Raw genomic sequence first — 27,667 nt, forward strand, 5'->3', positions numbered from 1 at the left:
TGTGAGGTGCCAGGGCCAGGGTCCCAGTGTCAGCTTGGAGGGCCCTTGACCACATGCGGTTGGGGGCTGTGGCGACTTTGCTGAGCAAGGCTCTGGAAGAAGATCAGATGACGGCCGGGGCCCAGTGGCCGTGCTGGGGTTCCTCCTTCCTCAGGGGTCTCAGGTGACGGCCTTGCTTCACTGGTGATGTGGTCTTTGCTAAGCTCCTCCGTCTGGTTTTTCCGATCCGAGTGTGGTCGGCCTATACACCCTTGCATTCCTGATTTAATTGGGTGAGTTTACAGGTTTTTAAGTCCCGTGGCTTGGGTGGCCTGCCCAAGCTGTGACTAAAAAGTATTTGAGACAGTTAACCCTACTTGTGCAAGAAGTGAACATGAGCCGGGCCCCTCAGCGTTAATAGAGTCGAAACCAAAATCTGTTTCAGGCTTTTTCTTTTGGAAGCCTTGTCGCATCCCACTTTTAAAGGGAAATAAGGTGTTTCTGACCTCATTTTTAGCTTCCTAATGGTTAGGTTGTCTACTGAGTGAATCTGCTCTAACAGCCGTTCTCTTCTCCGTTCTAGGATGTTTGAAGCCCACATGCGGAGCTACGAGGGCACTGACCCACTTGGGGAATGGGATAGGTTAGATGTAGTTTTATTTTATCTTTTTCTTTAAACTGCCTGTGTGCTGCCCTGTGGAAAATTAACAGTATCTCTATTTTTTCTAGCTACATGCAGTGGGTAGAAGATAACTTTCCTGATAATAAAGAATACTTGATGACATTATTAGGACGGTTAATGAAGGAGTTTTTAGGTGAGAAGAGATACCACAGTGACCCAAGATTCATCAATCACTGTTTAAAATTTGTGAGTATATCTTCAGATGGATAATCAAATCTATAATCATGTACTTTTGTTTTTTCTCTATGTCTTAAGATCATTGTGGGTTGCCATTTACTTATTTATTTATTTATGTATTTATTTATTTATCTTGTGGTACTGGGGATGGGACCTAGGGCATTCTACCTCTGATCTACATCCCCAGCCCTGTTTTTTATTATTTTGAAACAAGGTCTTACTAAGTTGTGGAGCGCCCCACTGAGTAGCTGAGGTTGGCCATGAACCTGTGATCCTCCTGTCTCAGCTTCCCAGGTACTGGGATTGCAAGCATGTGCCACTATGCCCGGCTCTGTCTTTTATTTCACTTTCTTTTTCCCAGTTAAAAGTTTTTAGGATTTATATGGCCAGAGGTATATATTTTGGGGTATTCTGTATTGTGGAGCCAGTGATTAAATTTTAAAGCCCTCCTTTTCTTTTAAGTCTGTAAATGTTTGAACATGAAGTAGAAACCAAAGCCTACAAGCAGCTTTATTGGCTAGGAAGTACTGCCAGTGCTGAGAGGTTCTCGGAGTAGATAGTAATGAAAATTATAGACCCCAGTAGATAGTAATGAAAATTATAGACCCCCGATGTCTTGGGGAAAGTGGGGTGATTTAGGGGAAACGGGACGTCAAGGAATAGAAGGAGCCAAACCTTTGCCTTGCCGTCAGAGACCACGCACACCTTCGCCTGTGCCATGAGCGTTGACAGTGATCATACACATTTGTGGGGCCCAGTGGGACATTTCATACATGTATGCAGGTGTAGTGCTCAGATCAAAGTAACTGACATCAGTCGTCTCAGCATTTATCATTTCTTGTATTGGGAACATTCAAAATCCTCTCTACTACTTAGTTGAAATATGAAATCATCAACCATAGCTACCGCCCTGATTAGAAATCACTCCTCGTACCCAGCTGGACCCCGTACCGTGCTAACTGCCCTCACGGTTCTTATCTTTGTTGTGGGCTCCCGTAGGCTGAGTACAACAGTGACCTTCATCAGTTTTTTGAGTTTCTGTACGCCCAGGGGGTTGGAGCCCAGTCATCTCCTCTGTACATATCCTGGGCTGGGCACCTGGAGGCCCAGGGCGACCTGCAGCGTGCCGGTGCCATCTTAAGGAGAGGAATTCAGAATGAGGCTGAGCCCAGAGAGCTGCTGCAGCAGCAGTACAGGTAGGAACAAAACCAGCTCCTCCTGGGGCTTCCTGTTGGGAAGGGGAGGTTTGCTCTGATTTAATGAGGAATCCTTGTTGTGGAGAATGTGGTCACCAGAGAGACTGTAAAGAAAATGGCCCACAAGTGTTACTGTCAGCATCCGGTGCGTCCCCAGCAGCCTTTCCTGTCGTGCTGTGTCTGCATTTCTGTACTGAACTTTATTGCTTTAAAACTGAGCTTTCAAAGTACTTCAGCGTGCTTCTGGAGTCTGTCACAAAGTTGTGTCATAATTTACCCTTATCCAATTGGAAATTCAAGTCTTTTACAGAATTTTGCTTTTTATAAAGAACAACATTATTTTAATTGGTTTTCTGTTGCTCGATCTGAATAGCACAGATGGAGTCATTAATAAAGAATTATTTCTATAATCATAATCTTACCTAACAAAACAGTATCACCCAATTTTCAGTCTTTCCCAAGCAGGTAAAATGCTTTTTTTTACCATTGGTTTGTTTGAATTAACAACCAAACAAGGCTTAGCGTTTGGCTGTCCGTCTCTTCTCTTTATAGTATGCGTTCTTACTTGAATTACCCAAAAATGTCAGCCTTGGGAGCTGCACGCGCTCTGCTAGTCGACGGCCGATCGGTGTGCACAGGCGCCGTGCAGCTGCGCTCTCGAAGTTCTTCCAAGCACCGGCAGTCATCTGCCTTTTGAAGCAGTGGTCTGCGATTTCTACTTGTGCTTCTTCAATATCATATTCAGTTTTTTCCAAGTGTATAAAATACCTAAAAGTAGGAGCTCAAATGCTATAACATTTAGAGCCTTGATTTATTATGCATATTTGAGAGATACTGACATAAGCAAAAGGAAGTATTTTTTGAAAATATGCCCAGAATTTTTTTAAATTTTGAAGCAACTCTGAAATTCAACTTGTCATCCTCTTTCAAATTCCGTCTTTACGAGTTTATAATAAGCTGCCTAAGCCGGGCTCGGTGGCACACGCTGGTAATTCCAGCACTTGGGAGGCTAAGACAGGGAGATTGCAGATTAGAATCTAGCCTTAGCTCCTTAGTGAGGCCCTCTGCAACTTAGTGAGACCTTGTTTCAAAATAAAGAATAAAAAATAAGGCTGGGGGTATAGCGCAGAGGTAGAATGCCCCTGGGTTCAATCCCCAGTACTATAATAATAATAAATAATAATAAGCTGCCTGTCATATTTAATTTCCACTTGAATTAAGGTATGTTTTAAACTAAGTTTATATTCTATGTTGATGCCTTTTCTATATCATTTAGGTTATTTCAGACACGCCTTGCTGAAACCCATTTGCCAGCTCAAGGTAAAATAATGTTTTCTAAAATGTTTAGATTGTTGATAATTTAGGTCTCTAGTTTTTATTGATTTTTTTCCCCCTTAAAAAACAAATCTATCTAGTATTTAGTGAAAACCAAACTATACTGTCTCCGGTGATGGGGAAGTTTTTCTGATAACAGCTATGCCCACTCAGTAGCCCCAGAGCAGGGCTTCTCTCTTACCTCTTTAATGGAGCAAACATGTAGCTAGCCTGTGATCCTGCTACTGGGGAGGCTGAGACAGGAGGATCCCACGTTCAGCCCAGGATCCCAAGGCCAGCCTTAGCAACTAAGCATGACCCTGTTTCAAAAACAGAAAAAAGAAAAAGGGCAAGGTGTGTAACTCAGCGGTAAAACCCCTCTGGGTTCAATCCCCAGTACCATGGGGGGGGGGGGGGAGCCGAGTGAGCAAACATGCTTAATAATTTCTTCTACTTTGGAGATTTAAAAAGAAAGTCAAAATTGTCCAAAATAGAGGATACTCTGGACTCCATCTGTTTTAATTCAATCAAATGTATTTAATACAATTTTTAGGAAATGTGGCCTTTTCTTTTTTCCTTATAAGATCACATGTTAGCAATAAGTATTTACAATCCTATTTAAGACAGGTTTTACATTTCTTTGGGGTGATTCCTTGAACATTTTGAATTGATTTGAAAATTGTCTTTAACGCTTTCCTTGCCTGAAAAATAGTTCCGTCCCCATTTGTGTAACAGCTTAAGTGCGCTGATTTGTTTCTTATGCGACTTACTGAAGTTACGGAGCTGTGTATGTGACCATTTTTTATGTGATTGTTCCCATATATCTCTTTATTTCATCCTCTTTTTCCCTCATAGCTAGAACCTCAGAACCTCTGCATGATGCTCAGATTTTAAACCAAATGACATCAAAGTCAAGCCCTGGAAAGAACTCCACCTGCGCTCCTAAGAATCAGGTACCAGGACACCGACTGTGTGGAAGCTCGGGGTGGCGGGGTGGCCTTGTGCTCTGGCCTCGCGCTTCTTTGGCCTTTCTGTGACGGGCCTCCGTGCAGCCACCTGCCTCCATGGCCACTGAGTCGGCCATTGTCCTGTGCTCCAGCTCAGCCCCATCATGACCGCACAGCCTGGTCAGAGCCTCTTCCCTGTGCTCCGTTGGCCTCGCCCTCCTGGGCCCAGGAAGTTCCTCCTCTGGACCACACACACCCGTGATCCTGATAACTCAGGAGGCTGAGCAGGAGGAGAGAGCGATGCCTTGTCTCAAAGGAAGAAAAAGAGCTAGGGGTGTCGCTCAGTGGAACAGTACCCTGGGTTCAATCCCAGTACCACAAGCACAGAAGCCCAGAGCCTCGGCCAGGCTCCAGTACTCCCAGCTCACCCTTTGTATATGTGTCTTAATCTGCCAGATCGCCTGCAGGGGTGTGTGTGTGTGTGTGTGTGTGTGTGTGTGTGTGTGTGTGCGCGCGCGCGCGCGTGTGCACTCATGGTGCTGGGACTGAACCCAGGGGCAGTCTACCTGCCCAGACCTATTTATTTTTTACTTGGAAACAGGGTCTTGCTGAGTTGCTGTCCTCCAACCTACGACCCTCCTGCCTCACCCTCCTGGGATAACAGGCACCACCACACTTGGCCCTCAGTTCACTCTGTTGAGATGTGCCCCCAGCCTCTCTTGAACTGGAAAAATACTCTTTCAGCAAGATAGCAGAAGCCATCAGATGACCCCTGCACACTTGGCCATTCCCTGCCTGTCCTTTGCCCTCAGGCTTTTGCCCATCACGACCTCTGCCCCGGCGGCTCATCAGCCAGTGGAATGCTCAAGTCCCTGTCGCAGGGCCCCTGGCAGCTCCCCGCTCAGAGAGCAGCTGCTCTCACGCTCGCCCAAGCCCTCCTCAGAGCTTAACGCAGTGCACAGGACATGCCCAGAAATAGAGTAGAGAGTTCAAACTCCCAGTTTACATCTCCCACATGCTTGCAGGCCTCTACTTGCCACTGCCCCAACTGGAAGTCTTTTGACAAAAGAGATGAGCCTTAGCCGGGCATGATGGTGCGTGCCTGTAATCCCAGTACTTGGGAGGCTGAGACAGGAGGATCATAGGTTCAAGGACAGTCTCAGCAAGTAGTGAGATTCTCACCAACATACCGGGACCCTGTTTCCAGATAAAAAACAAAATAGGGCTGGGGGTGTAGCTCAGAAGTGGAATGCCCTGAGTTAGGACCACCTCCCACGCACATACACAAAAGAGATGAGTGTTGTTCGTGGTCAGATTCTCTGAACCTAGTTCAGGAAATTGTATGACATGTGTGAGGTGTTCAATAAATATTTGTCTAGTGAATGGATGATCACATTGGGAATTTAAGGTGGTTAAGTAATCCTAGAAGATACTTTTAATGTTTTTTATGTTAATTTAATTTTTGAGTTTTTCTTACTGGGCTCTATGTATTTACTTCTAGTCAAAGATTTGTATATTGATTTGTAAAGTAATTTGAGTGCAGACTTCAGTAAATAAATACTTGTGTTTGATTTCTGTCTTTTAGGGTTCAGAACTTTCTGGAATGATACCTTCAGCTTGTGATAAGGAGTCGAAGAGACAGGAGGATTCCAGGTTTGAGGGCAGAGCGCAGTAACTTAGACCCTGTTTCAAAATGAAAAATGAAAGGCACAGGCATTGGGGTGGCTCAGAGGTAGAACGAACGCCCCTGGGTTCAATCCCCAGGACCCTAAAAGCCAGTGTGCAAGTGCCGTCCATGTGCTCTTCTTCTTTACTTAGTTCCCTTCCAGAGTTACTGCGGTGCCCTGTTGCAAATGATGTGTCTTTCCCTGTAGGGAACAGAGGGTGATCATGATCTCTAAGTCGGAGTACAGCGTGCCCTCGTCTTTGGCAGCCACGGCGGACGTACAGCAGGTCGTTATGTATTGCAAGGAGAAGCTAATTCGTGGAGAATCCGAATTTTCCTTTGAAGAACTGAGAGCCCAGAAATACAGCCAGCGGAGGAAGCATGAACGATGGGGTACTTGAGTCTTTTGTTTTGAGTTATTTTTTATGGCAGTTAAGATAAAAGCTAGTTACACTTTTGACCAAATCATTGACTTTGCTGAAAGACTGGAGAAAAGGAAGCAGCTCGCCCTGTCCAAAGCCCAGAAGTCTCTGTTAAACACCTGGGCAGCAACCATGTTTGCTCAAGGACAAAGCCATGTCTTCACAGCAGAACACACGGCTAGAAACAGCTCGAAAGCAGACGTCCATTCCCGTGTCGCCCTGGCCTCAGTGAATGGGTACTTTAAATTAGTTACCAGGCTGCCTGGGCAGATTTGAATCTCCGTGTGTAACAGACTATGCCTGTGAGTCAGTTTGAAGGACTCGGTGGGAAATGGAAGTTCAGGGACGATTCCCAAGCTCTGTGCCCGTGGCAAACCACGGACAGGAGTGTGCTGTGGGCCTAGTGCCGCACCATGCACGGCTGCACGGCGGGCCGGGCTTTGCTGCTCCCAGGGGACGGCCAGCCAGTGTCCACCTGGGCTTTCACACCAGCGCCGTGTGGGCTGTGTCTTCTCTGCGAGTCTGTCTTTTGGTCGTGACTTTTTATATTTGGTCAACAATAGAAAGAACAGTCAGTTAACACTCATGCTGTGCTGCGCATGGCTAGATTTTCTTTCCTGTGCTGTGACCTGAAGTCTCCAGCCACTCTGACTTGTCTAGGGCAGCCAGCCGTCACTGGAAGTGGGGCGGCCGTAGCGCGCCTGGGGCCCTGGCCTCGGTGCACCGCGCTTGCTCTTCTTAGGAAGCACCCGCAGGGTCGTGTCTTGTTGTTTTCAAGGATTTCCACCGTCACAGTTATTTTATAAGAAGCATTTGTGCTATCACCAAATATTACTGTTGATCATCACAAAAATTTTTTGTAACTTTTATACTCTGGATGTAATAGCAGTCGTGCTGCAGAGGTAAAGAGAATAATTTAAAAGTAGGCAGAGTGGTGGCCACAAGCCTGCAATCCTGGTACTTGAGAGGCTGAGACCAGAGGATCACAGGTTCGTGGCCAGCCTCTGCTCTCAGCAACTTAGTGAGACCGCTCCCAAATAAAGCTAAAGTAGGGCTGGGCATTGATCAGGGAGGAGGCCCTAGGTTTCATCCCCAGTACCCCACACAGGCACAAAAAAGTGGGGCTTGAGAGGTAATGCAAACTTCTGATCTAAATATAAGAAACTTGGAAAATACCAATAAAAAGTTTTGGCGTCCTAAAATAGAACTTTGCTCACTTTGTAATATTCCTCTAATGACCTGAATTTAAGCTTTGCATCAAAACCACTTGTTTAATTTCCTAAAGTAAAGGAAGACAGACATTATATGAAAAGGAAAGAAGCGAACGCTTTTGAAGAACAGCTGTTACAGCAGAAAATGGACGAACTTCACAAGAAGTTGCATCAAGCGGCGGAGCTGCCCCGCGAGGACCCGCCGGCCGCCCCGGGGAGGCCCGAGGTGAGCACCGTGCCGCGGGGCCCTCGGGTCCACCGCAGTTGAGCTAGGAACCTGGTCAGCGCGTCTGAGTCATCTGACCTTTGAAGCTGTCCAGAGTGTAAAATGAGCGCGGGAGCTTAGAGAACAGCGCTGAGCCTCTGTTTAAAGAGGTGTGTGCACGTTGATAGGTTCGCTGGATCAGTATATGGTCCTTTTGTGGAGTGACTACATTATACAGAGTAGGAATCTGAATATAGTATTTCCATTCATTTGTCATCTAGATGTGTTTTCTGTTGGCCATTGTTTTATGTTGGAAGAGGAGAGGGAGTGTTAGAGCCACGTATGTTTTCTTAAAAATCATTAATGGTTGGGAGAGATTGGGAATAGTTTCAGTATATAATGGTTGCGTCGTGTGTGTCTATCCAAGACGTCAGATACCAGGAAGATAAAACACCACATTCAATATTTCAAGGTGCTTCAAGGGAAAGGAATCCTCGATGCCGTGCTTTGGAAAGCCTCAGTGCCTGATCAGTGTGTTCTGGGCTCTTTGGCAATTGTTTGGTTTATTTGCTTGACCTGAAGGTTGATCCAGCAAGTATGGAGCTGCACAGAGGCTCCCAGCAAGAATCGCGAGCCCGCGGTCCCGCAGCCCTCAACCAGCAAAGCTCACGGAACTCGGGAGAGAGGCCCGGAGAGGCGCCACCCACTGTCCCTTGCGTGGCCAGAGCTGCTCCTGCTGCTGCCTTCACGCCCGCAGCCGCCCGCCAGAGCCTGGCTCCGCCTGGCCCTCTGACGGCCCGGCCAGTGACAGCTGCAAGGTAGGCCAAAGCTGCCAGCAGCCTGGTGACATTCCCCAGCTGCTTAGTGACCCACCCACCAGGAGCCGTCCGTGAAAGGTGAAAGGTTCCTGGGTTTTTTTTAATGAGTTGGTGTCAAAAAAAACCCTTATCAGAACATCAGCCCCAAATCTTCCAAACTAATTATTATGTTATTTATTTATTTATTTATTTATTTATTTATTTATGTGGTACTGGGGGTGGAATCCAGGGGCTTTTCTGCCTCTGGGCTACACTCACAGACCTGTTTTATAGTTTATTTGGAAACAGGGTCTCACTAAGTAGCTGAGGCTGGCTTTGAACCTGTGCGATCCTCCCAAGCACTGGGATGACAAGCGTGCGCCACCACACCTGCCTACATACTTTTAGAATATTCTTTACTTTCTATGTTTTTTTGGAGTGATGAGTTTTCAGTTCACTGAAACTCGACAGTCTTTTCGTACCTGAGGAGTACACAGCCATGAGCTGAATTTGCTCGCTGGCTTCGGCTGGCCTGGAGTTCCCCGCGAGAGCTACGGCTGCCCGGCAGTTCCCGGCTTGTGTTCTCACATTCCTCTGTCCTCCAGGGGAGCCCCTGGGAATCGAGCTCCACAGCTCTGTGGACACTCTACCTCCACACCGCTATGGGGTTCCCCCAGAGTTTGAGGAATTTTTCTAGACTCTAGAAATAATATCACATTACTTGTCTTTACTTTTTTTTTTTTTTTTTTTTTTCTGTTCTGGGGATGGAACCCAGGGGCATTCTACCTCCAAGCTACACCCCCAGCCCTATATTTTATTATTTTGAAACAGGGCCTCACTGAGTTGCAAAGGGCCTCAATAACTAGTAGCTGAGGCTGTCTGCCAGCCATGATCTTCGGTCTCAACCTCCCGAATGCTGGGATTACAAGCATGCACTGCCACGCCCAGTTTGTTTTACATTTTTATCTTCGGTTGCTTCAGCTCTCTTTCTATTTAGCATTTCTTAGAAATTAATAAAATTAAAACTGTTCTGCGTTTTTTACTTAGCATTCTAACAGGGCTCCTTAAGGGAATTCTAGCAATGTGAGGCAATATACTTAAAGCTTTAATAGAAGTTCTTGCATACATTTTTGGCCTTTTGCTTTTTTTCTCTTTTTTATTGGCAGCTGTTATTTTTAAATCGAAACCATGCTATGGCTGTAGGCTCAGTACAATACCTCACTCGGCTGAAGCACACCAGGTCTTTGGCGCCCAGTGCCTGGAACTGGGTGTTGGCCTTCTAACCTGTACAGTAAATGAGTGAGTTTGAATTAGGGAAGCCATTTTCCACCCTGCCACATAATGAACGGTAGCTATGTTGCTAAACTACAGAGCCAGGGAGTCACACAGTGTTCGGTGCCCTGTGAGAGGCATTTTCCTCAAAAGGAACTGAAAGCAAAAATAAAACATTTCATTATATCATGGACCTGAGCATCGCCCATGTCTACTCAGTGGCGTGTATCTGTTGACCAACTTCTTGACTACTATTTCTTGAGTGTGAGTTAGTCTGGGTGTGAGGCGTACCTCTGTGTCTCAAGCGCTTTCTCTTTCAGAGGAGTGAGTCGAAGTATTCCCGAGCCCAAGCCACAGTGTGGACCAGAGGCGGACGAAGGTAACGCTCTGCTCAGAGGACGCCATCCTGCCTCTTTGGACAGACTCCAGGGTCTCACAGAGGCTGCGCTGCAGCTGTGATTAGCAAGACTGTGGACCGCACTGGAGCCAAGTGTAGTTTTCCTCTTCTTAGTGGCACGGCTATTTCAGCCCCAGACATGTCAGTAAAGATAGAATCCACTCATTAGTCGCATCTTACTCAGAATCCTCTGACAACTTCGCTTGTGGTTTTTCCCTATTACGTCTCTTAGCACGCTGACCTCTTGAGTGTCGTCCTGGCCGTGGAGGTAAACGGGAACGGGCCCCACAGCTTAGTTAGGAGGGTTGTGCTCCTGCATGGCACTGCCACGGAAGCCATTCAGTGAGATGGTCCGGGCATTCACTACCTCCGCAGATGACCCTGGCGTCTTCCACGGACAGTTCAGGGGTCTCAGGGCTCTCTCGGCAGCCCAAGACTCACTGAATGAGGCACGACTTGGGGGCCGAAGGCACTGCATGTGCAGGGGCCTCGGGCACTGCCCTGTGAGCGGGAGGCATGAGCTCGCGGGGCCAGGCCGCGCTGGGCCTGTGCGCCACTGTGACTCCGGCCCAGTGAGGGGAGGCCTGGAGGCTCACCGTGCGGGGCGAGCAGAGCTGAGGCCTGGCTGAGCTGGCAGTGCCTGGGCACTGGAGTGGGTGCTCTTCAAGACAGAACTGCTATTGGTGTGATCTCAGACCAGACGCCTTGCATCCGAGCCTCCGTTTCCTTCTGTGTGGAAGGATGATTCTTGCCTTACCTCCTTCATGGTAACTTTACAAAGATCAGTAGGACTCCGTGGAAGCCCTAGTAATGAGCATGTGTGGAGATGGTAGCGGGCGGAGGCTCACTCCTGGACTGTGATACGGAGCTGCATCCTCGTGCTGACTGGCCTCCTGATGGTGCATTTGTCCCATTCCTTCACCAGCATGTGAAGCACAGAAGGCGATTGGTGTGACTTCTTTTCACACAACTCCAAACACGTCACTGGGGACAGTGCCAGCAACACCGTCCAAGACCCAGCCGTCGCCCACCGTCCACACAAAGGAAGCTTTAGGTGAGGCGCTGTGCTCAGGCACAGGACTCGGGAGCTCGGGGGAAGCTGTCTGCAGCCCGCTGACAGTGTTCTTTCTGTTCTTGAAGGTTTCATCATGAACATGTTTCAGGCTCCTACACTCCCTGATATTCCCGACGACAAAGATGAATGGCCATCTCTGGATCAAAAGGAAGACGCGTTTGAGGCCCAGTTTCAAAGTAATTGCTTCTTAACACTAATGACTGCATGGCCTTCTGGGAGGCACCTTAGGGTTAGCAAGGAGGAGCTCTGAGGCCACCCTGCCCTGGCTCAGTCCTCAGGCGAGGGAGGAGTGCATGGAATAGAGACCCGATGGGGTCCGGCACGGTTTCCAGTGTGCGATGGGCTGGGGCCCCTCGTTTTTGTTTTTTTAATACAACAGTAAGTTCTACAGGAGCATTCCAGTGGTGGGAGTGGACAGGAAGCCCCGATAGCCCGGGCGCAGCTCGAGCCCTTGGTAGAGCGATGCCAGCGGGTGGTGGAGGCCAGCGGCCAGCCAGTGTCTGGTCAGGGGACTCGCGTGGGGAGCCAGAGCCGAGACAAAGATAAGGGGTACAGTGGGCCTGGGAGGACTGGGGATCTGAAGGTCAGAGCGTCAGGTTTCCCTAGAGGAGTGGAAAGCAGGGCCACCGAGAGCCGTTCTCGAGTCAATGGCCACGCAGCGCTGGGGAGAAGGGCGAGCACTGCCGCGTGTGATGGGAGCATGGGGCCCAGTCCCCACCGAGGGGCTTGTCATGAGCGGCAGCAAGCATTGAGAGGCCGGTGTTGGCCCTTTGCTGTAAGCTGTTGTTTCTTTTCCTTATTCGGAGTTGAAGTTTAGCAAAAACATTAGTGTCTTTTCCTAGAACAATAATGAAATGCTACTTGTCGCTCTTTTGCAGAGAACGCAGGGTCTTCTGAGGCTTGGGGAGCCAATAAGATCATTTCCTTGCCATCTGCCTTTCCTATTTTTGAAGATGGAAACAAAGAAAACTATGGGTAAAGACCATCTGGTTGTCATGACACGAGGACCACATGCAAAGGGAAACAGCATCATGGGTTGTCCCGGCAGCGATCCCTAGACTGGAAATTGTGTTAGCTGTGAATGAATCCACCAGGGTACATCCTCTGCTTACATTTGCAGGACCGAGAAACTAGGAAGCGGCCTGTGTAGGGCACATGCTGCCGGAGCGTGTCTGGAGGCAGAGGGGCTGCAGCAGAGCCGGGGCGGGAAGTGTGCAGGGCTCAGGGTTGAGAGGCATGGCAGTGGGGCCCAGGCGTCCTGCCCCGGAAGAGACCCCTGTTGAGGTAGGAAGGAGACGGCGCCACCTGCCCGCAGAGAGGCCCGAGTCAGCCCGGCGCCAGGAGAGCATGTGGACCGTGACCAGGCCGGCTGGACCTTGTTTTGGCCTTGGCCCTAACACTTCTGCTCCTAAAACTTGAACTTGGTGTAACAAACACTGCAGTTTCCACCTCCACTTAAGTAACTAAGTCAACTACTTACATAGTTAACGCAGTTAAGGAATCTCTATAAACAACTCATTAAGTAGGAAAAATGGAGAGTTTTTCTGGTACTTGCTTAAGTGGTAACATTTATTTCATCCGCACATTATAATACTTATAATTTTGCCAATCTTTCCTTAGATTACCACAGCCTAAAAATAAGCCAGCAGGAGCCAGGACCTTTGGCGAACGCTCTACCAGCCGGCTCTCGTCGAGACCAAATGTGAGCAAGTGTGTGCTCCGTCTGTTAATGGGTCTTACAGCCCTTTTCTCTGCATTTTACCAAGTGATTTTACACACGCACACACACACACACACACACACACACACACACACACAGTGCCAGGGAATACAGTGTTTTATAAAATAGGTTTTTGCTGTGTGTGTGTGTTACTGAGAATTTAACCCAGAGGGATTCTACCTCCAAACTACACCCCCAGAGCAATTTTATTTCATATTTGAAATGGTCCCACGAGGTTGCTGAGAGCCTCACTAAATTGCTGAGGCTGCCCTTGAACCTGCGATCCTCCGATCTCAGCTTCCCAAGTACTAGGATTACTGGTTGGGTGCGTCTTTTAGGATATTATTCAGTAGTGATTTTAGTGCCTGTCATGTGCGAGGCACTGTAGTAGGCAGAGGAAGCAGGAGCGAATGTGTTGTGCTCCTGGCTCTCAGAGAGCCTTCGCCTCGGTCGGGAGGAACCACGGGATCTCCCCACACCTGAGAGGCGAGGCCTGCGTGAGACGGCGTGAGCCCGGCGGGCGCCCGCGCACCTCGCCTGCGCTTTCTCTGCCCTAGGAAGTGCCCCCAGCCGAGGACTCTTTGGACGACTCCACGGTCTGGGGTGTCCGCTGCAACAGGACACTGGCGCCCAGCCCGAAGAGCACAGGAGACTTCACCTCTGCCGCCCAGCTCGCGTCCACGCCCTTCCCCAGACTCGCAGCCGGCCTAGTGCAGATTCTAGAAGACAAAGGTGCGCCACGCGCGGTGTCTGTCTTCTGCAAACTCCTGTTGGGAGTGTCGTTTTCTTCTGGAAAATTCTAAAGGGGGAGTTTGAAACTCCTAAAGGGCTTCTCGTCCATTTTGTTGTTTTTTCTTTGACCTGCTGTCTGCACAAAATCTTATGTATATTTCAAATTTTAACAACTCAGATTATAGGAATAAAGGAGAGAGGCATAGAGAAGCATTTAAAGGCGGCTGTACAAAGCCCAGCGCCTGTGTGATAGGAGCGTGTTTGTTTTGTTTTGTAGCACAAAGGTGGAAGGGCACTGATGACATTAAGTTATTTGAATAATGAGTATGTGTTGTTTTAATTGAAGGAATAACAAATAGCCAATTTCAGTCCTTGAAATGCGTCTCCAAATTTTGTTACTGTAGACATGTAGCCAAGTATGGTATATAGAGAAAGTCATTTTGTGGGTGCTGTGACTTAGAATGAGGAGGCTCAGAAAGAGTCTCTATTTCTGCCCCATCTAGAGATCTTTCCACGTCTCAGTTGAGCCCTGCTGTGTGTCGTTAAATTCAGCACAGATAATTATTAGTTATTAATTACCAGCCTAGAAAGTACCTGCTGTGAGATTGGAGACCACTGGACCATTTTGATTACTGTTAATTACCAGGCAAACAATATCACTGCAGGTAGGTTTTTAGACTCACAATTTTTTTACCAAAGCAATAATGAAATAACTGCCAAAGTGACCCTTCACAGAACAGGGGCATTTAATGGTATTACAAGCTGTAGGTTTTGACTAAGGGGTAGAGGTAATTTCTTAGAATATACTAAGATGCCGTCTGTCTTTCCTGAGCCTTAGGGTAGAGCGTAGTTCAGCTGCGACCGTTGCTAACGCCCCCGTGCTTTCCACGTGAGCTTCTGCATGCAAGTCTGTTAAGTCTTTCAAAATATCGACTGTTCTTAGAGTGTTTGCCACTCCAGCCCTATACACACAAGTGAATGTTCTTGTACTAATAATTATGAGCAGTTCAGCGAGGGACCAGTGATAAAACTTAGCCCAGGGTAACGCTCAGCTGTGGTCAGCATCATGGTAGACGTCTGCAGTCGATAGATACAGCATGTTTTCAGTTAACTAGAGCTGTGTAAGGCATTTCAGTCAACTGAAGGCCCAGGGAGTCACTGAAGTCTGCTGGACCCAAAGACACCAGAATGTCTGCCTTGTGGGAGCGCTGCCGCCTTGTTTGCTCGGGCGCTCCCACCGTGCCAGGGACTCCTGTGGCTCGCACCCTGCCGCAGTGGACCTGGAGCCTTCTTTCTGGAAAAATCACTGCAGATTAGATGTAAAGTGTCGAAACACTTATATACAGTAGTAGTGGATTTTTATCATGTAACACTATTTTGAAATTATAAAGAAATCAGCATGAGAAGCAATCCCATGCTTGATGAGCAGGTCAGACGGTGTGTGCACACAGGGCATGTAATGGGCTTGTCTCTTCTGTATATTTCAGAAAATATGGTAGCAGCACAGCCTGCCCACACGGCTTTGGGTTCTGGTGAAGAAAACACAGTGGAGCCCGTGAGAGGCAGGAAGCCCAGGTACTGTGGGGTGCACTCTGCGTTTCTGTTTGGTCCTTGTCTTTACATGTAATATCGTACCTAAGTTGAACCCGGAAGGAAGGACGATCAAGCTGTTACTGGTTGGCAGCGTCCACGGGAAGGCGCTGTCTGTGCAGACCCGCAGCGAGCAGTGCAGGGGAAGCAGCGGGGTAGCGGTCCCAGGACACCTGCTGCCAGGCTCTGCTCATGCCGGACCGCGAATCCTCACTAAAGACCTGACTCACAAAAACTTGCAGAAGTGAGCAAACACAAAATCGCTCCTTTATGCCCATTATAGTTGAGAAAATAATACCTTTCTTTTAAGAAAAGAAGAATGTCAATGCTTCCTTCAGTAAAGGTGTAAAAAGAAGACTTAACATACATGAATGCTGTGCAGACATTCAGTTCTATCGGATCTGAGTAGCTGGTAAATGTAACAAATATTAACAGTAGCCACCGACTGCTGGCTTGGCACAGGCTGTGATCCCAGCATGCACGAGGCTGAGTTCAGGGCCAGCTCAGCTACTTAGTGAGGCCTCTGCAACTCAGTGAGACCCTGCTTCAAAATAAAGAATAAAAAATAGGGCTGGCATGTAGCTTGGAGATAGAATGCCCCCGGGTTCCATCCCCAGTACCACCTCCCCCCCAAAAGAAAAGCCACAGTCTTTTGTTCTTGGTTTTTTTGTTTGTTTGATTGGTGTTTGTTTTGTGCTGGGATTGAACCCAGGGGCATTCTCTATCCGAGCTGCACCCCCAGCCCTTTTTACTTTTTGGTTTCAAAACAGAGTCTCACTAAGTCGCTGAGGTTGACCAGGAACTGGGTCAACCCAGGTACTCAGATAAAACGCTGGTGATGTGTTTGGTATCCGGGGTTGCGGAGCAGGCAGGCCGCTGTGCATTGCTGGCTTGCATGGCGCTCGGTCAGTCGCGTTGGTGACTGACAGCAGGTGCTTCTGCCCTGGGGACTGCACCTGCACCATCACCAGGGTGAGCTGCACAAGGAGCCCCCGTGACGCCGCTCCTGGTCTAGTCCTGGGGAAGATCGCAGAAGCCCAAAGGCCTGGCCAGTGCCTGGGAGCTGTCACAGTGTGGGGAAGCGAGGAGGCACAAGGACGCTGACAGAGGAGAAGGGGGAGGAGCCGGAGGCCAGCGGAGGTGCCGCCCAACACGGCCGGGCGGGATCCAGGCAGGCCTGAGCACGCTTGACAGCAGAGTCCAGGTGTGTGGCCGAGTGCCTCGCCACCGGTGCTAACCCAGGGAGCTGGCGGGAGGGGGAGGGAGTACCTTTATCTGTGCAGGACTTCTTAAGTCTAAAACTATCCCAAAGTAAGAGACTTTTAAAATGTATAGTATGAGAAATGTGTGTGACAAGTAAAAATAACAGTCTATGAAATCATTACATGTATACATTTGTTCGTGCAAAAATACATATATTTGTGAGAACTGCGTGGCGCTGCGAGGGGATGGGGGGGGGTGCACGCTGTTCTCATTGAGGGGATGGGGGGGTGCACGCTGTTCTCATTGAGGGGATGGGGGGGTGCACGCTGTTCTCATTGAGGGGATGGGGGGGTGCACGCTGTTCTCATCGTCCTCTCGAGCTCTGGTCCGTGGGATTATGTGGGTGCTCCGTTCTGACTCCCTAGGGGAAGTGGTCCCCTGTTACAGCGTTTTGTTTAGAGATGCTTTATTTATATTATTATCGATTCTTTAAAACTGGATTCCTAGTCACAGGACCGTAATGTGTGCCTGGGCGAAGCTCCCGTTTCCTCTGTAGAGCACATTGTCGGTCTTGTGCACTCCAGGACCTTAGGTGGCAGCTCAGCACTACACTCGGGACACTTTAACAAGGAAACCACCGACAAAAACACAAGAATGCAAAACACAGGCACCGTGTTGTCAAGAGGACAGTCTAGGAGCTGGAGCACGAGGGCGTCCCCGGCCCGGCCTGAGCTGGGGACGTGTGTGTTGGAGCACTTCAAGTCCTCGTCCTTCTGCAAGTCTGCGGAGGGCTGCAGAGTTATGGGCACATTGGCTTGGGACTTAAAATAAATTTTAGTATGTAGGTGCATTCACAAATATGAAATCTATGAATAAGAGTCAGCTCTGGGGATGCATGGGGTGGGTGGGTGTGTGTGTGTGTGTGTGTGTGTGAATGTTAAGTGTTTGGGTTAGGGCTGACATTTTCTGTCTGTCTCAATGAAATGAAGAAGGCATCTTTCTTTAGGAGGAAGTTCGGTACTTAGTCCTGGTTACCCCGGTGCTGTCCAGATGCACTTTGGGGAAATAAATCCTCCCAGCATTCCCTGCTCAAGAAGACCTGTGTGTCACTTCACTGATTTGTCTGATACATCTTCACGTCTTGGATTCTGTTTCTATTCATATTGTACAAGCTATGTATTTTCATGTATTTGTTTTTCTAATGTTTGAGCCAGGTGTGGTAGCACACACCTGTAATCCCAGTATTTGGAAGTCTGAGACAGGAGCCAGTCTCAGCAATTTAATGGGACCCTGTTTCAAAACAGGTTGATCCCATGAGCTCAGTCCCCAGTATAAAAAGGAAGTGACTTAATTAGCTCTTAACTCCACGAGGTAGTGTTGAAAGGGAATTCCCAGAATGAAAAGAAGGCTTTTTCTGTGGGACTTCTGTTGCACGGATCCAGGCAGTTTCTAATCATAAGGTGTTTTTCTTTCTCTGTCCTTTTCCCAGTCTAATTCAAGAGACAAGCCCAGAGCAAGCACTGCCCCCTGAAGTCCCTGTGGCGGCCTCACACCACCCTCGCCAACCGGCCCCCCGCGGGGCACCTGCCCAGGCAGCAGGGTGGGGCCTGGGGGCTCATAGGCACGCAAACGCCGGGCTGGCCGTGGTGGAGGACCCGCCAGACGCTGGCCCCGGGCTCCACACGGAGCAGATGCAGACCGATTCACGTGGGAATGTCGGTACCCCAGGTACATACGCGTGCCCAGTCATCGCCGTGACAGGGAGACGGCAGCACAGGAAGAACGAGAGTGGGGACTAGTGTCATCGAGTAGACAATACGCTCAGACAAAACTCATTGTATCGCAATGCAGCTTAGTAGTAACATGCTTGAAGGGTGTGTCCATCCATTTCAACTTGAAAAGATACCAAGATAACTACTGTTGGAAGAGGGAATTCAAATTTGAGGTCCTACTATGTGCCTGGAATCTACTCTAATGCTTTTTCCTCGTTCTACAGAACAGCCAGCTGAGGTTCAAGATTTAAGAGAGCCGGGCATGGTGTGCACGCCTGTAACCCCAGCACTCAGGAGGCTGAGACTGAAGGATCACGGTTTGCGGACAGCCTCAGCTACTTAGTGAGGCCCTCCGCAACTCAGTGAGACCCGGTTTCAAAAAAATAAAGAATAGAGCTGGGCTTGGTGGCGCACGCTTGTAATCGCAGCATTCAGGAGGCTGAGACCAGAGGATTGCAGTTTGCGGACAGCCTCAGTTACTTAGTGAGGCCCTCTGCAACTCAGTGAGACCCAGTTTCAAAATAAAGAATAAAAAAGTAGGTCAGAGGCTGTAGCTCGAAGGTTGAATGTCCCTGGGTTCCATCCCTAGACCCACAAAAAAAAAAAATAATTAAAAAGAATAAAAAATAGGTCAGAGGGTGTAGCCCCCTTGGTTACACAGAAGCAGTGTTGCATACTGGTTGAGAGCAGACCTTCAGGCTGGGTTCTAATCCCGCCCCTGCAGAAGCAGTCCTATGATCCTGACCAAGATCATTTCGATTCTCTGCCCCCCTATCCTTCTAGAGCAGAGGTTGGGCTGATACCTACCTATGGGACTCACTGTAAGAACTAAACAAGTTCACAAATGTGAAATCCCACAACAGGGCTCTGCAACACAGTCACTGGTGGGAAGTTTTAAACACTCCGCACTTGAGAAGAACGTTTTCTTCAGTGAGAAATTGTTTCCCATGTGTGGACCCAAAGTGTACCTCAGACGTGAGAATTGCATGAGGGTAGCATGAATGTTCTGTGAGCATAAAGGAAATCAGCCCAGGCGCGTGCATCAGTCTGAACGCACAATAACCGAAGTGCCGTGTGCTCTTGAGCCCCGGCCACCACGCGTTCCAGGCGGGTGGATGGAGCTCAGCTAGTGCTGGTTACATACAGATCTAAAATGGCAGATCATCAGCTGCAGAGCTAGCAATTTTGACTTTTGAAAATCATCTATTACTTGAATTAATGTTCTATAAATATAGGATAAGGCTTTTGAAAGTCCATTTAATGGATATCTCCACTTGCTTTATTCAAAATTTCTTTAATAAAATCTTTGAATACTGAATATATTTCTTTTTTTGTTTCCATTCCTTTAAGACTTCACTGTCGAGAACCCATGGGATGATAAATTGATTTTCAAACTTTTATCTGGGCTTTCTACACCAGTAAGCTCCTATCCAAATACTTTTGAATGGCAGTGTAAACTTCCAGCCATCAAGCCCAAGACTGAATTTCACCTGGGTAAGAATTATACTAGTAATATAACTTTGTATTCTTCTTTGTTATAGGAAGCTGATGGTAACTTGTGTGGTTGTGAGGTTCTCCTCCTGCACCCCACTTCCAGGAGGAGGTGTATCTACAGTATTAAGTTAGAAATTCTGTTAAGGTGTCACTGTAGGGTTGTGATTACTGCTGGGTCTAGAATACATTTAACTTACAGAAAATTTGGACAATGTCTATCAAAATTTAAAATACATATGCTCAGGCTGGGGTGGAGCTCTGGTAGAGCACTCCTGGCATGTGAGAGTCCTGGGTGTGATCCCCAGCCATACACAACCAAAGTATAGTTGGGTCCAGCCACCCACTTGAAGGATTTCCTGCAGGTTTTAGAGTAAAAGACAAGTGTTGAGAACAGAGTGAGAACGCCTACTCTTGTCTGATGGGGACAGACCCCAAGACGTGCCGCGCGGGAAAAGCGCGGCGGTGGGGCTGCTCTTTTTGCTTTTTAAAAGGGGCGCAATAGTCAGCCATGTTTGGTTATGTGCTAAACACCTGTAGATATTCGTACGGGATGTCGATAGGGGAGTGTGTGAGTGAGTGTATGGGAGCGCTGTACTCAGTTCTCCTGGAAGCCTAAAACTGCTCCCTGTGCGAATGCTCTCGCACTGTTACCTGGATACGTTACATATCACTAAATGAACTCTTGAAGCTACTCAAAACTAGAATGGCTTCCTCGGTGGGATGATCCAGAAACAGTGTGAGTGTTCACAGGCAAAGCAGTTCTAGGCCTAGAGGAGAACCCAGGAGAGAAGAGAGCTTCCGTGCGCTAGCTTCTACACACGCGCATTCCCGCCAGCGTCTCCTGTGAATGTGCCCTCGGCTGTGGCTGACGAGCCCATGTTAGTGCAGTATCGTTGACGCCCACAGTTCACATTAGGGCTCACTCTTACACGTTGGCGGGCTTGGACCAGTGGATCCATCTTTGCAGGACATTGCAGAGTGGTTTCCTTAAGAAGCCCCTGTGCTTCACCCATGCGTTCCTTTCTCCAGTAACCACTGAGCCCTTTACTGTGTCCATAGTTTTACTTTTCCAGTATATCATATAGTTGGAATTACACGGTCTTGTAGCCTCTCAGATTGGCTTCTTTTACTAGTAGTATGTGTGTACGTTTCCTCTTTTTGTGACCTGATAGCTTTTTTTTGTAAAAATCACAGAATATTCCCCATTGTATGGATGTACCACATAGTACTTTGGCAGTTTCAAAGAAAGTTGCTATGAACATCATGTGCAGGTTTTTATGTGGATGTAGTTTTCAGCTTATTCAGGAAAATGCCAAAAAGTTCAGTTGCTGGATTACGTAAGAATATATAGTGATTCTTCAGTATCTGCAGATGAGTTCTAGGAACCCCATGGACACCAGAGTCCGTGATACTCAAGTCCTTAGCATATGAATCATACTTTAAAGAAAAATCTTAGCCAGATGTGGTAGCACGTGCCACTTAGTGAGACCCTCCACAACTTAGCAGGACCTTTTTTCAAAAGAAAAGGGCTAGTTCGGTGGCAGAGCGCCCCTGGGTTCAATCACCGTTACCACAAAAAAAAAAAAGAAAGATCCTGGTCTGATAATTCCCAAACCTCTGCCTCATATTTATCTGCTTCTGATGCTTGCTTTGTCTCCTCAAGCTGTATTTTTCTTTTTGTTATTGTTGTTTGCTTATGTTTTTGTAATACGTGGGCTGGAACCCAGGGCCTCACACTCGCTACCACAGAGCTGCATACACTCCAGCCCTCAAGCTGGGCTTTTAGTATGCCGTGTAACTTTCTTACCAGCCAGACCTGATGTACCTGTCAGTGGCCTGAGGTAAATGGGCTTTAGCAGGGCGTCTGTGCTTCCCGGCTAGTGGTTAGGCTGAGTTTGGTCTCTCCTGTTGTCTTTGGGTTTCCCCAGAGACTTCGTAAGTAGACCAGACTCAGCTCTGTCCAGTCCTTTCCGTTGTAACCTCTCCCTCCTGTCTCCGCAGTGGATAGCTCGGGAAGCTGGGACTCTGCGCCTTCCCGCCTTCTGCCCAGCGTGGGGCAGCACTTTGCCCTGTGGCCTCCGCTCACGCGGGGACCCAAGAAAAGTTGTTCTTCAGTTGTTCAGATTCTGTCGTGCTGTGAAGGTGGAGTGAGGACTTCCAAACTCCTTATGTGCCTGCTACAAATGAGATCCCTCTTTTTAACAAATACTTGATTTTGAAGCTGAGCGTGGTGGTGCACACTTGTAATCCTAGTACTTGGGAGGCTGAGACAGGAGGATCGCAGGTTTGAGGACAGCCTCAGCAAGTAGTGAGACTCTCGTCAACCTAGAGAGACCTTGTTTCAACTAAGAAATAAAATCGGTCTGGGGCTGTAGCTCAAAGGTCGAATTCTCAGTACCGCAAAATAATTTTTTATTCTGAATATGTAAAATTCTTTTAATTTTTAATTTGTCATTTACAACTTTACCTCTGTGGTTCTTTTCTATGAAATCAATAACCTGACTGTAACCACAAGGGAAATATAAAATGGACCCAATTTGAAGGACCGTCTACAACATACCTCACAGCTGCGTAGGTCATAAAAAAACAAGAAGAGTCTGAGGAAATGTCAAAACCAGAAGTAGCTAAGGAGACATAACCAAATAGGACATATCCTGAAACACGGGGAAACTAGGGAGATTTTAGGATAAAATCTAGACTTTATTTTTCTTGTGGTACTGGGGACTTTTATAACCCAAGGGAGTTCCCCCCTCTGAGCTAAACCCTCAGCCTATTTATTTATTTACTTATTTATTTTACTTATCTTTTTGAAACAGGGTCTCACTAAGGCACTGAGGCTGGCCTCAAATCCACTGGGATTGCAGGCGTGTCAGTCTCCCCCCCCCCCCCCCCCGTGAGGTCTGGATTCTCACACACAGCATCATATGTGCCTCTCGGTTCCGTGTTCACGACAAATGCACTGTGGTCATGTGAGCTGCGGTAGGACTGGGCGCAGCACTTGCAGAACCTCTGCTCTATTGCAAGGTCTCTAGATCAAAGCAGTGCTAAAATAAAAAGTTGATGCAAACATTTTGTTGTTGTTGTTTTGTTTTTTGTTTTTTTTTTTTTTTTTTTGGTTTTTTTTGGTGGTACTGGGGTTCCTGGAAGCCCCTCTACCTCCGGGCTACACTCCCAGACCTATTTTTTTACCTTTTTTTTTAACGTGGAAACAGGGTCTCTTAAATTCTCTATTACAAATCCTGGCACCAGGCCGGGCATGGTGGCACACGCTTGTAATCCCCACACTTGGGAGACGGAGACAGGAGGATCGCGCAGGTTTGAAGTCAAACATGCTGGCTTAAGAGACCCTGATTCCAAATAAAAATATAAAATAGGTCTGGGAGTGTAGCCTGGAGGTAGAAGGGTTCCATCCCCATTACCACCAAAAAAAAAAAATCCTGGCACAATAAACTTTGCCCTTTGAATTTTATCATAAAGCACATTTTTCAAAGCGTTCTCCAGCACTATGCAGACAGTGTCGACATGTTCTCCGTAGCAGTTGTGCAAGGCGGGTGGCGAGGGTCTGCGGGTTTCAGAATGTGAGCTCTGTGCCGCCCCTCTGTGGCAGAGGTGGTGAGGGGCTTTGGCGGCAGCTCTGGGCTTCACCATGTGCGCCTGGACAGCCTCTTCCAAGGCCTGTCGTCGTTCTCATCTGTGAGAGCAGGCCAGGCCCCAGGAACCGCGTGCGGTTCTTCCTGGGGAAAGTCGCGCATGCTTTGAGCTCTGGTCACCCTGAGCCTTTGTCTCCAAGGTTCTCTGCTGGTCTCCGTCAGTCACCTCCTGGGAGAAGGGGCCTTCGCCCAGGTCTACGAAGCTACCCACGGGGCTGTGCAGGGCGGCCACAGCAAACAGAAGTGTGTCTTAAAGGTAAGTGCCCCCGCTCCTCTCCAGTGGAGAGCGGGCCTGAGAACTTGGGTTGCCAGTCCCTAAGAGAGGGGTTCACGTCCATTCCTGTAGTCGGCGGGTGAGACACGGCCATGTCTGCCAGGTCACCCTGCCCGCCGCAGCACGCACGGCCTGCCCGCGCCCTGCCAGTCCTTCGGGATGCGGCTCCGGCCTCCTCTCGCCTGGCAGGTGCAGCGCTGATTTGCTTGTAGGTCCAGAAACCGGCCAACCCCTGGGAGTTCTACATCGCCACCCAGCTGATGGAGAGGCTGGAGCCCGCTGTGCGCCACATGTTCATAAGGTTCTACTCCGCTCACTTCTTCCAGAACGGCAGCGTGCTGGTGGGCGATCTCTACAGCTACGGGACGCTGCTAGTAAGTGCGGCGCCCTCCAGGCCTGGCTGTGAAGCCGGCGCTTTCTGCTTTGTGCTTGCGGTGTGTTTTGTGGTGGAAGTTCGTGAGCGGGGCAAGTCCTTGACTCAGCATCGTTAGTGTTCCACGACCGGCCCACGATGCCATCCGCGCTGTTTGCAGAACGCCGTCAACCTGTACAAGAACACCCCCGAGAAGGTGATGCCCCAGGCGCTCGTCCTCGCCTTCGCCATGAGGATGCTCTACATGATCGAACAGGTCCACGGCTGTGAGATCATTCACGGGGACATCAAGCCGGACAACTTCATCCTGGGGAACAGGCGAGCGAGCGCCCCGCCCCGCCCCGCCCCGCGGCCCCGCCCTTCCCGGGCTCACAGCCCCACTTGTGCTTCACTAGGTTTTTGGAGCAGGACGACGAGGAGGAGGATCTGTCCGCCAGCTTGGCACTGATTGACCTGGGCCAGAGTATAGATATGCGGCTTTTCCCAAAAGGAACGACGTTCACAGCAAAGTGCGAAACCTCCGGCTTCCAGTGCACCGAGATGCTCAGTAACAAACCGTGGAGCTACCAGGTGCGCAGGCGGCGGGCGGCGGCGCGGGGCTGGCCTCGCGCTGTGGGAGGAGGCACCGAGTGGGATGTGGCTCGAGTGGGATGTGGCTCCAGCGCCTGGCCGGCTTGCCCGGGGCCCTCGGCGTGAGCCCCAACATGGGAACAAAGGAAAAGGACATAAAGGAGGATGGGACTTGGGGCGAGCAGAGGAGGCTGCACTGGCGAAGAGGCTGGCTTTCCTACTGCTCAGTTCGTTAGAGTGGTTATGACAGAGGGAGGGATGCAGTGATGTTCTGAGTTTGACCCTAGGGAAAGCATCGTGGCCAGTGAGCCTTTCAGAAGGGCCTCCTGCCGCCGGGAGCCGGCTGGGCTCGTGGAGACGAGAGTGACCACCCAGTTTCCTGATGGCCAGTTCTGATGGGGTCCCAGCCCCGACTCCGGAACCCTCCCTCCGGAGCTGGGTCGGGCAGCAAGGGCCGAGGCCCGCCTGGGCACGCACGCCTGACCCAAGAGGAGTTAGAAAGTGGTCAGCACTATCCTAAAGGCAGCTTGCAGAATTCCCAGCAAATTAGATTGAGAAGAGAGAACACTATTAGGACAAACGTGAAGTGCTGAACCAGCCGCCCCGTTCCAGGTGGGACCCAGGAGGCCATGATAGAGGGCGCGCTCTCGGTCACTGCGGGGCCTTGGGCTGCGTGATGCTGGCCGAGTGTCTCCTCGGGTATTAAGGAGAGAGCAGGGGCCCGCTGTCCCGCAGATTTGGGGTGTCCTTCTCAGTTAGCAGCACATGGCACCCTGGAGGCCTCGGGGGCAGCAGCGGGGAGGACTCCCCAGCTGAGGGCTGGAGCGCCATGCGACTGTGCGACAGGACAGAAGCCTTGAGAAGCCTTGATGGAAGCGCGTGCGTCGGATCAGCGGGCTTCCAGGATTCCTTCCAAATGAAGCTCGTGACGCGTTCGCGGGCTGCCTGACCAGAGGCGGTCTTGACCTCGCACGTGACTCACGACTTAGGCCATGTCCTGTGCTCCTTGACAGGTCGATTACTTCGGAGTCGCCGCGACCGTGTACTGCATGCTCTTTGGAACCTACATGAAGGTGAAAAACGAAGGCGGGGTCTGGAAGCCCGAAGGCCTCTTCAGAAGGTGGGTGGCAGCGCCCCGCCTCAGAGGCACGGGGGTGAGCACGGCAGAACCAGAACTGGCGTCTGACAGAAAAGGGCTCTCGGCCGGGCTTGGCGGCGCACGCTGGTAACCCAGCACTCGGGAAGCTGAGGCGGGAGGAGCTGCAGGCTCATGGCCGGCCTCAGCAATTTAGCAAGGCTCTATTTAAAAATAAAAAGTAAGCTGGGTGTGGTGGTGCACACTTGTAATCCCAGTACTGGGGAGGCTGGGACAGGAGAGCAGTTCAAAGACAGCCTCAGACACTTGGCTAGGCCCTGTTGCAAAATAGAAAATGAAATAGACTAGGGGCATAGCTCAGAGGTTAAATGCCCCTGGGTTCCATCCCCAGGACCACTAAAACAAACAAAAGAAAGGTGGTCTGTACACGCAGGCGCCTCTTCGCCCGTCGGAGCAATCACCTGGCGTCTGGAGCTTCAGGGTTTGCTCTCGCGTCCTGGTTTATGAAATAGCACCAATTTACTTTCCTCAGATGCCTTAAAGAAGTGAACAGTGTAGGTGAAGGCACTGTGTAAAGTATACAGGTACATTACGTGGCGCCTTCTGTTATACGACACGGTGGTGGTTTGGTTTGATTTAGGTGGTGCTGGGGGGTTCCTGGAAACCCTTCTACCTCCGGGCTGCACTCCCAGACACCTATTTTTTATATTTTTATTTGGAAACAGGGTCTCTTAAGCCAGCAAGGCTGGCTTCAAACCTGCGTGGTCCTCCTGTCTCCGCCTCCCAAATTCTGGGATTACAAGCGTGCCCACCACGCCCGGCCACCCAACTCAGATTTTATTTAAAAAAATAATACTTAAAGAGAACTTTTCCACTGAAGAGCTGTTTTTTGGTTTTGTTTTGTTTGTTTGTTTGTTTGTTTGGTTGGTTTTTTTTGTGGTACTTGAAATGGAACTCCGGATCATTCTATCTCCGAGCTACACCTCCAGCCCTTTTTTATTCCTTTATTTTGAAACAGGGTCTCACTGAGTTACAGAGGGCCTCACTAAGTAGCCGAGGCTGGCTGCGAACCCAGGTCCTCCTGTCTCAGCCTCCCAAGTACTGGAATTACGACCGTGCCCACCACGCCCGGCAAGAGCTGCTGCTAAGAGCCTGCCTGTCTTAGAGCATGCTCCGGAGCGCGGTGTGCTTGGACACTGGCTGGGCCTGGCGGCGTGGGGCCCAGGCAGTGAGGGAGCCTGCGGTCCTGCGCGGGCCACACTTAGCACGCTGGCGTCTGTGCCGCAGGCTCCCTCACCTGGACGTGTGGGAAGAGTTTTTTCACGTCATGCTGAATATACCGGACTGTCGCCATCTCCCGTCTTTGGATGCGCTGCGCCAGAAGCTGAGGAAAGTGTTCCAGCAGCACTACTCCAGCAAGGTCAGGACCCTGCGGAACAGGCTCGTCGTGCTGCTCCTGGAGTGCAAGCGCGTGCGAAAGTGAAAGTTAGACGCCGACACTCCGGAAGTCACTGTAAATACTAGCCTCACCTTGAACTTTTTTTTCCACATTTATTGTTGATGTAAATGGGTGTTAAAAATAAAATCTACAGGATTCACCATGTGACTTGGTCATTCTCGTGCCCCGGGAGCCGGGCCTGTGGGCTGCTTCTGGCTACAGACCACAGTTGATACAATGACTGGGGTATGCGCCGTCTCTGGGAGCCACTTTACAAACACGGACCTGGCTGTGCCAAAAAGGAGCAAGACAGCTTTTATTTTCCTTTTCCAAATTTGAAGTTTTGTGTTTGATTTTTTTTTAAAACTCCTAAGTATATTCAGTGGAGTTAGAAGTTTTATGAATAAACTTGCCT

The 27,667-nt window shown here is 49.3% G+C and overlaps 1 protein-coding gene across 1 annotated transcript; it reads left to right on the forward strand.

Annotated features, from left to right (window-relative positions):
• Nucleotides 1-563: 563 nt before the first annotated feature.
• On the forward strand, nucleotides 564-27,297 carry BUB1 (BUB1 mitotic checkpoint serine/threonine kinase; the record flags this gene model as incomplete). The annotated part of the gene is made up of 26 exons (XM_080711450.1): nucleotides 564-622; nucleotides 709-847; nucleotides 1,838-2,034; nucleotides 3,311-3,354; nucleotides 4,204-4,301; nucleotides 5,881-5,948; nucleotides 6,170-6,354; nucleotides 7,669-7,820; nucleotides 8,382-8,617; nucleotides 10,189-10,247; nucleotides 11,191-11,319; nucleotides 11,406-11,516; nucleotides 12,219-12,315; nucleotides 12,961-13,042; nucleotides 13,618-13,792; nucleotides 15,280-15,367; nucleotides 16,398-16,522; nucleotides 17,142-17,364; nucleotides 18,075-18,304; nucleotides 19,708-19,851; nucleotides 23,642-23,757; nucleotides 23,988-24,149; nucleotides 24,309-24,466; nucleotides 24,544-24,718; nucleotides 25,732-25,838; nucleotides 27,102-27,297. 26 exons carry the CDS (start codon nucleotides 564-566, stop codon nucleotides 27,295-27,297), a joined length of 3,555 nt encoding a protein of 1,184 aa, XP_080567576.1.
• Between the last annotated feature and the right edge of the window lie 370 nt (nucleotides 27,298-27,667).

This window comes from Muscardinus avellanarius (genome assembly GCF_963383645.1).
Source record: "Muscardinus avellanarius genome assembly, chromosome: 15".
In the NCBI taxonomy this organism is placed as follows: Eukaryota; Metazoa; Chordata; class Mammalia; order Rodentia; family Gliridae; genus Muscardinus; species Muscardinus avellanarius.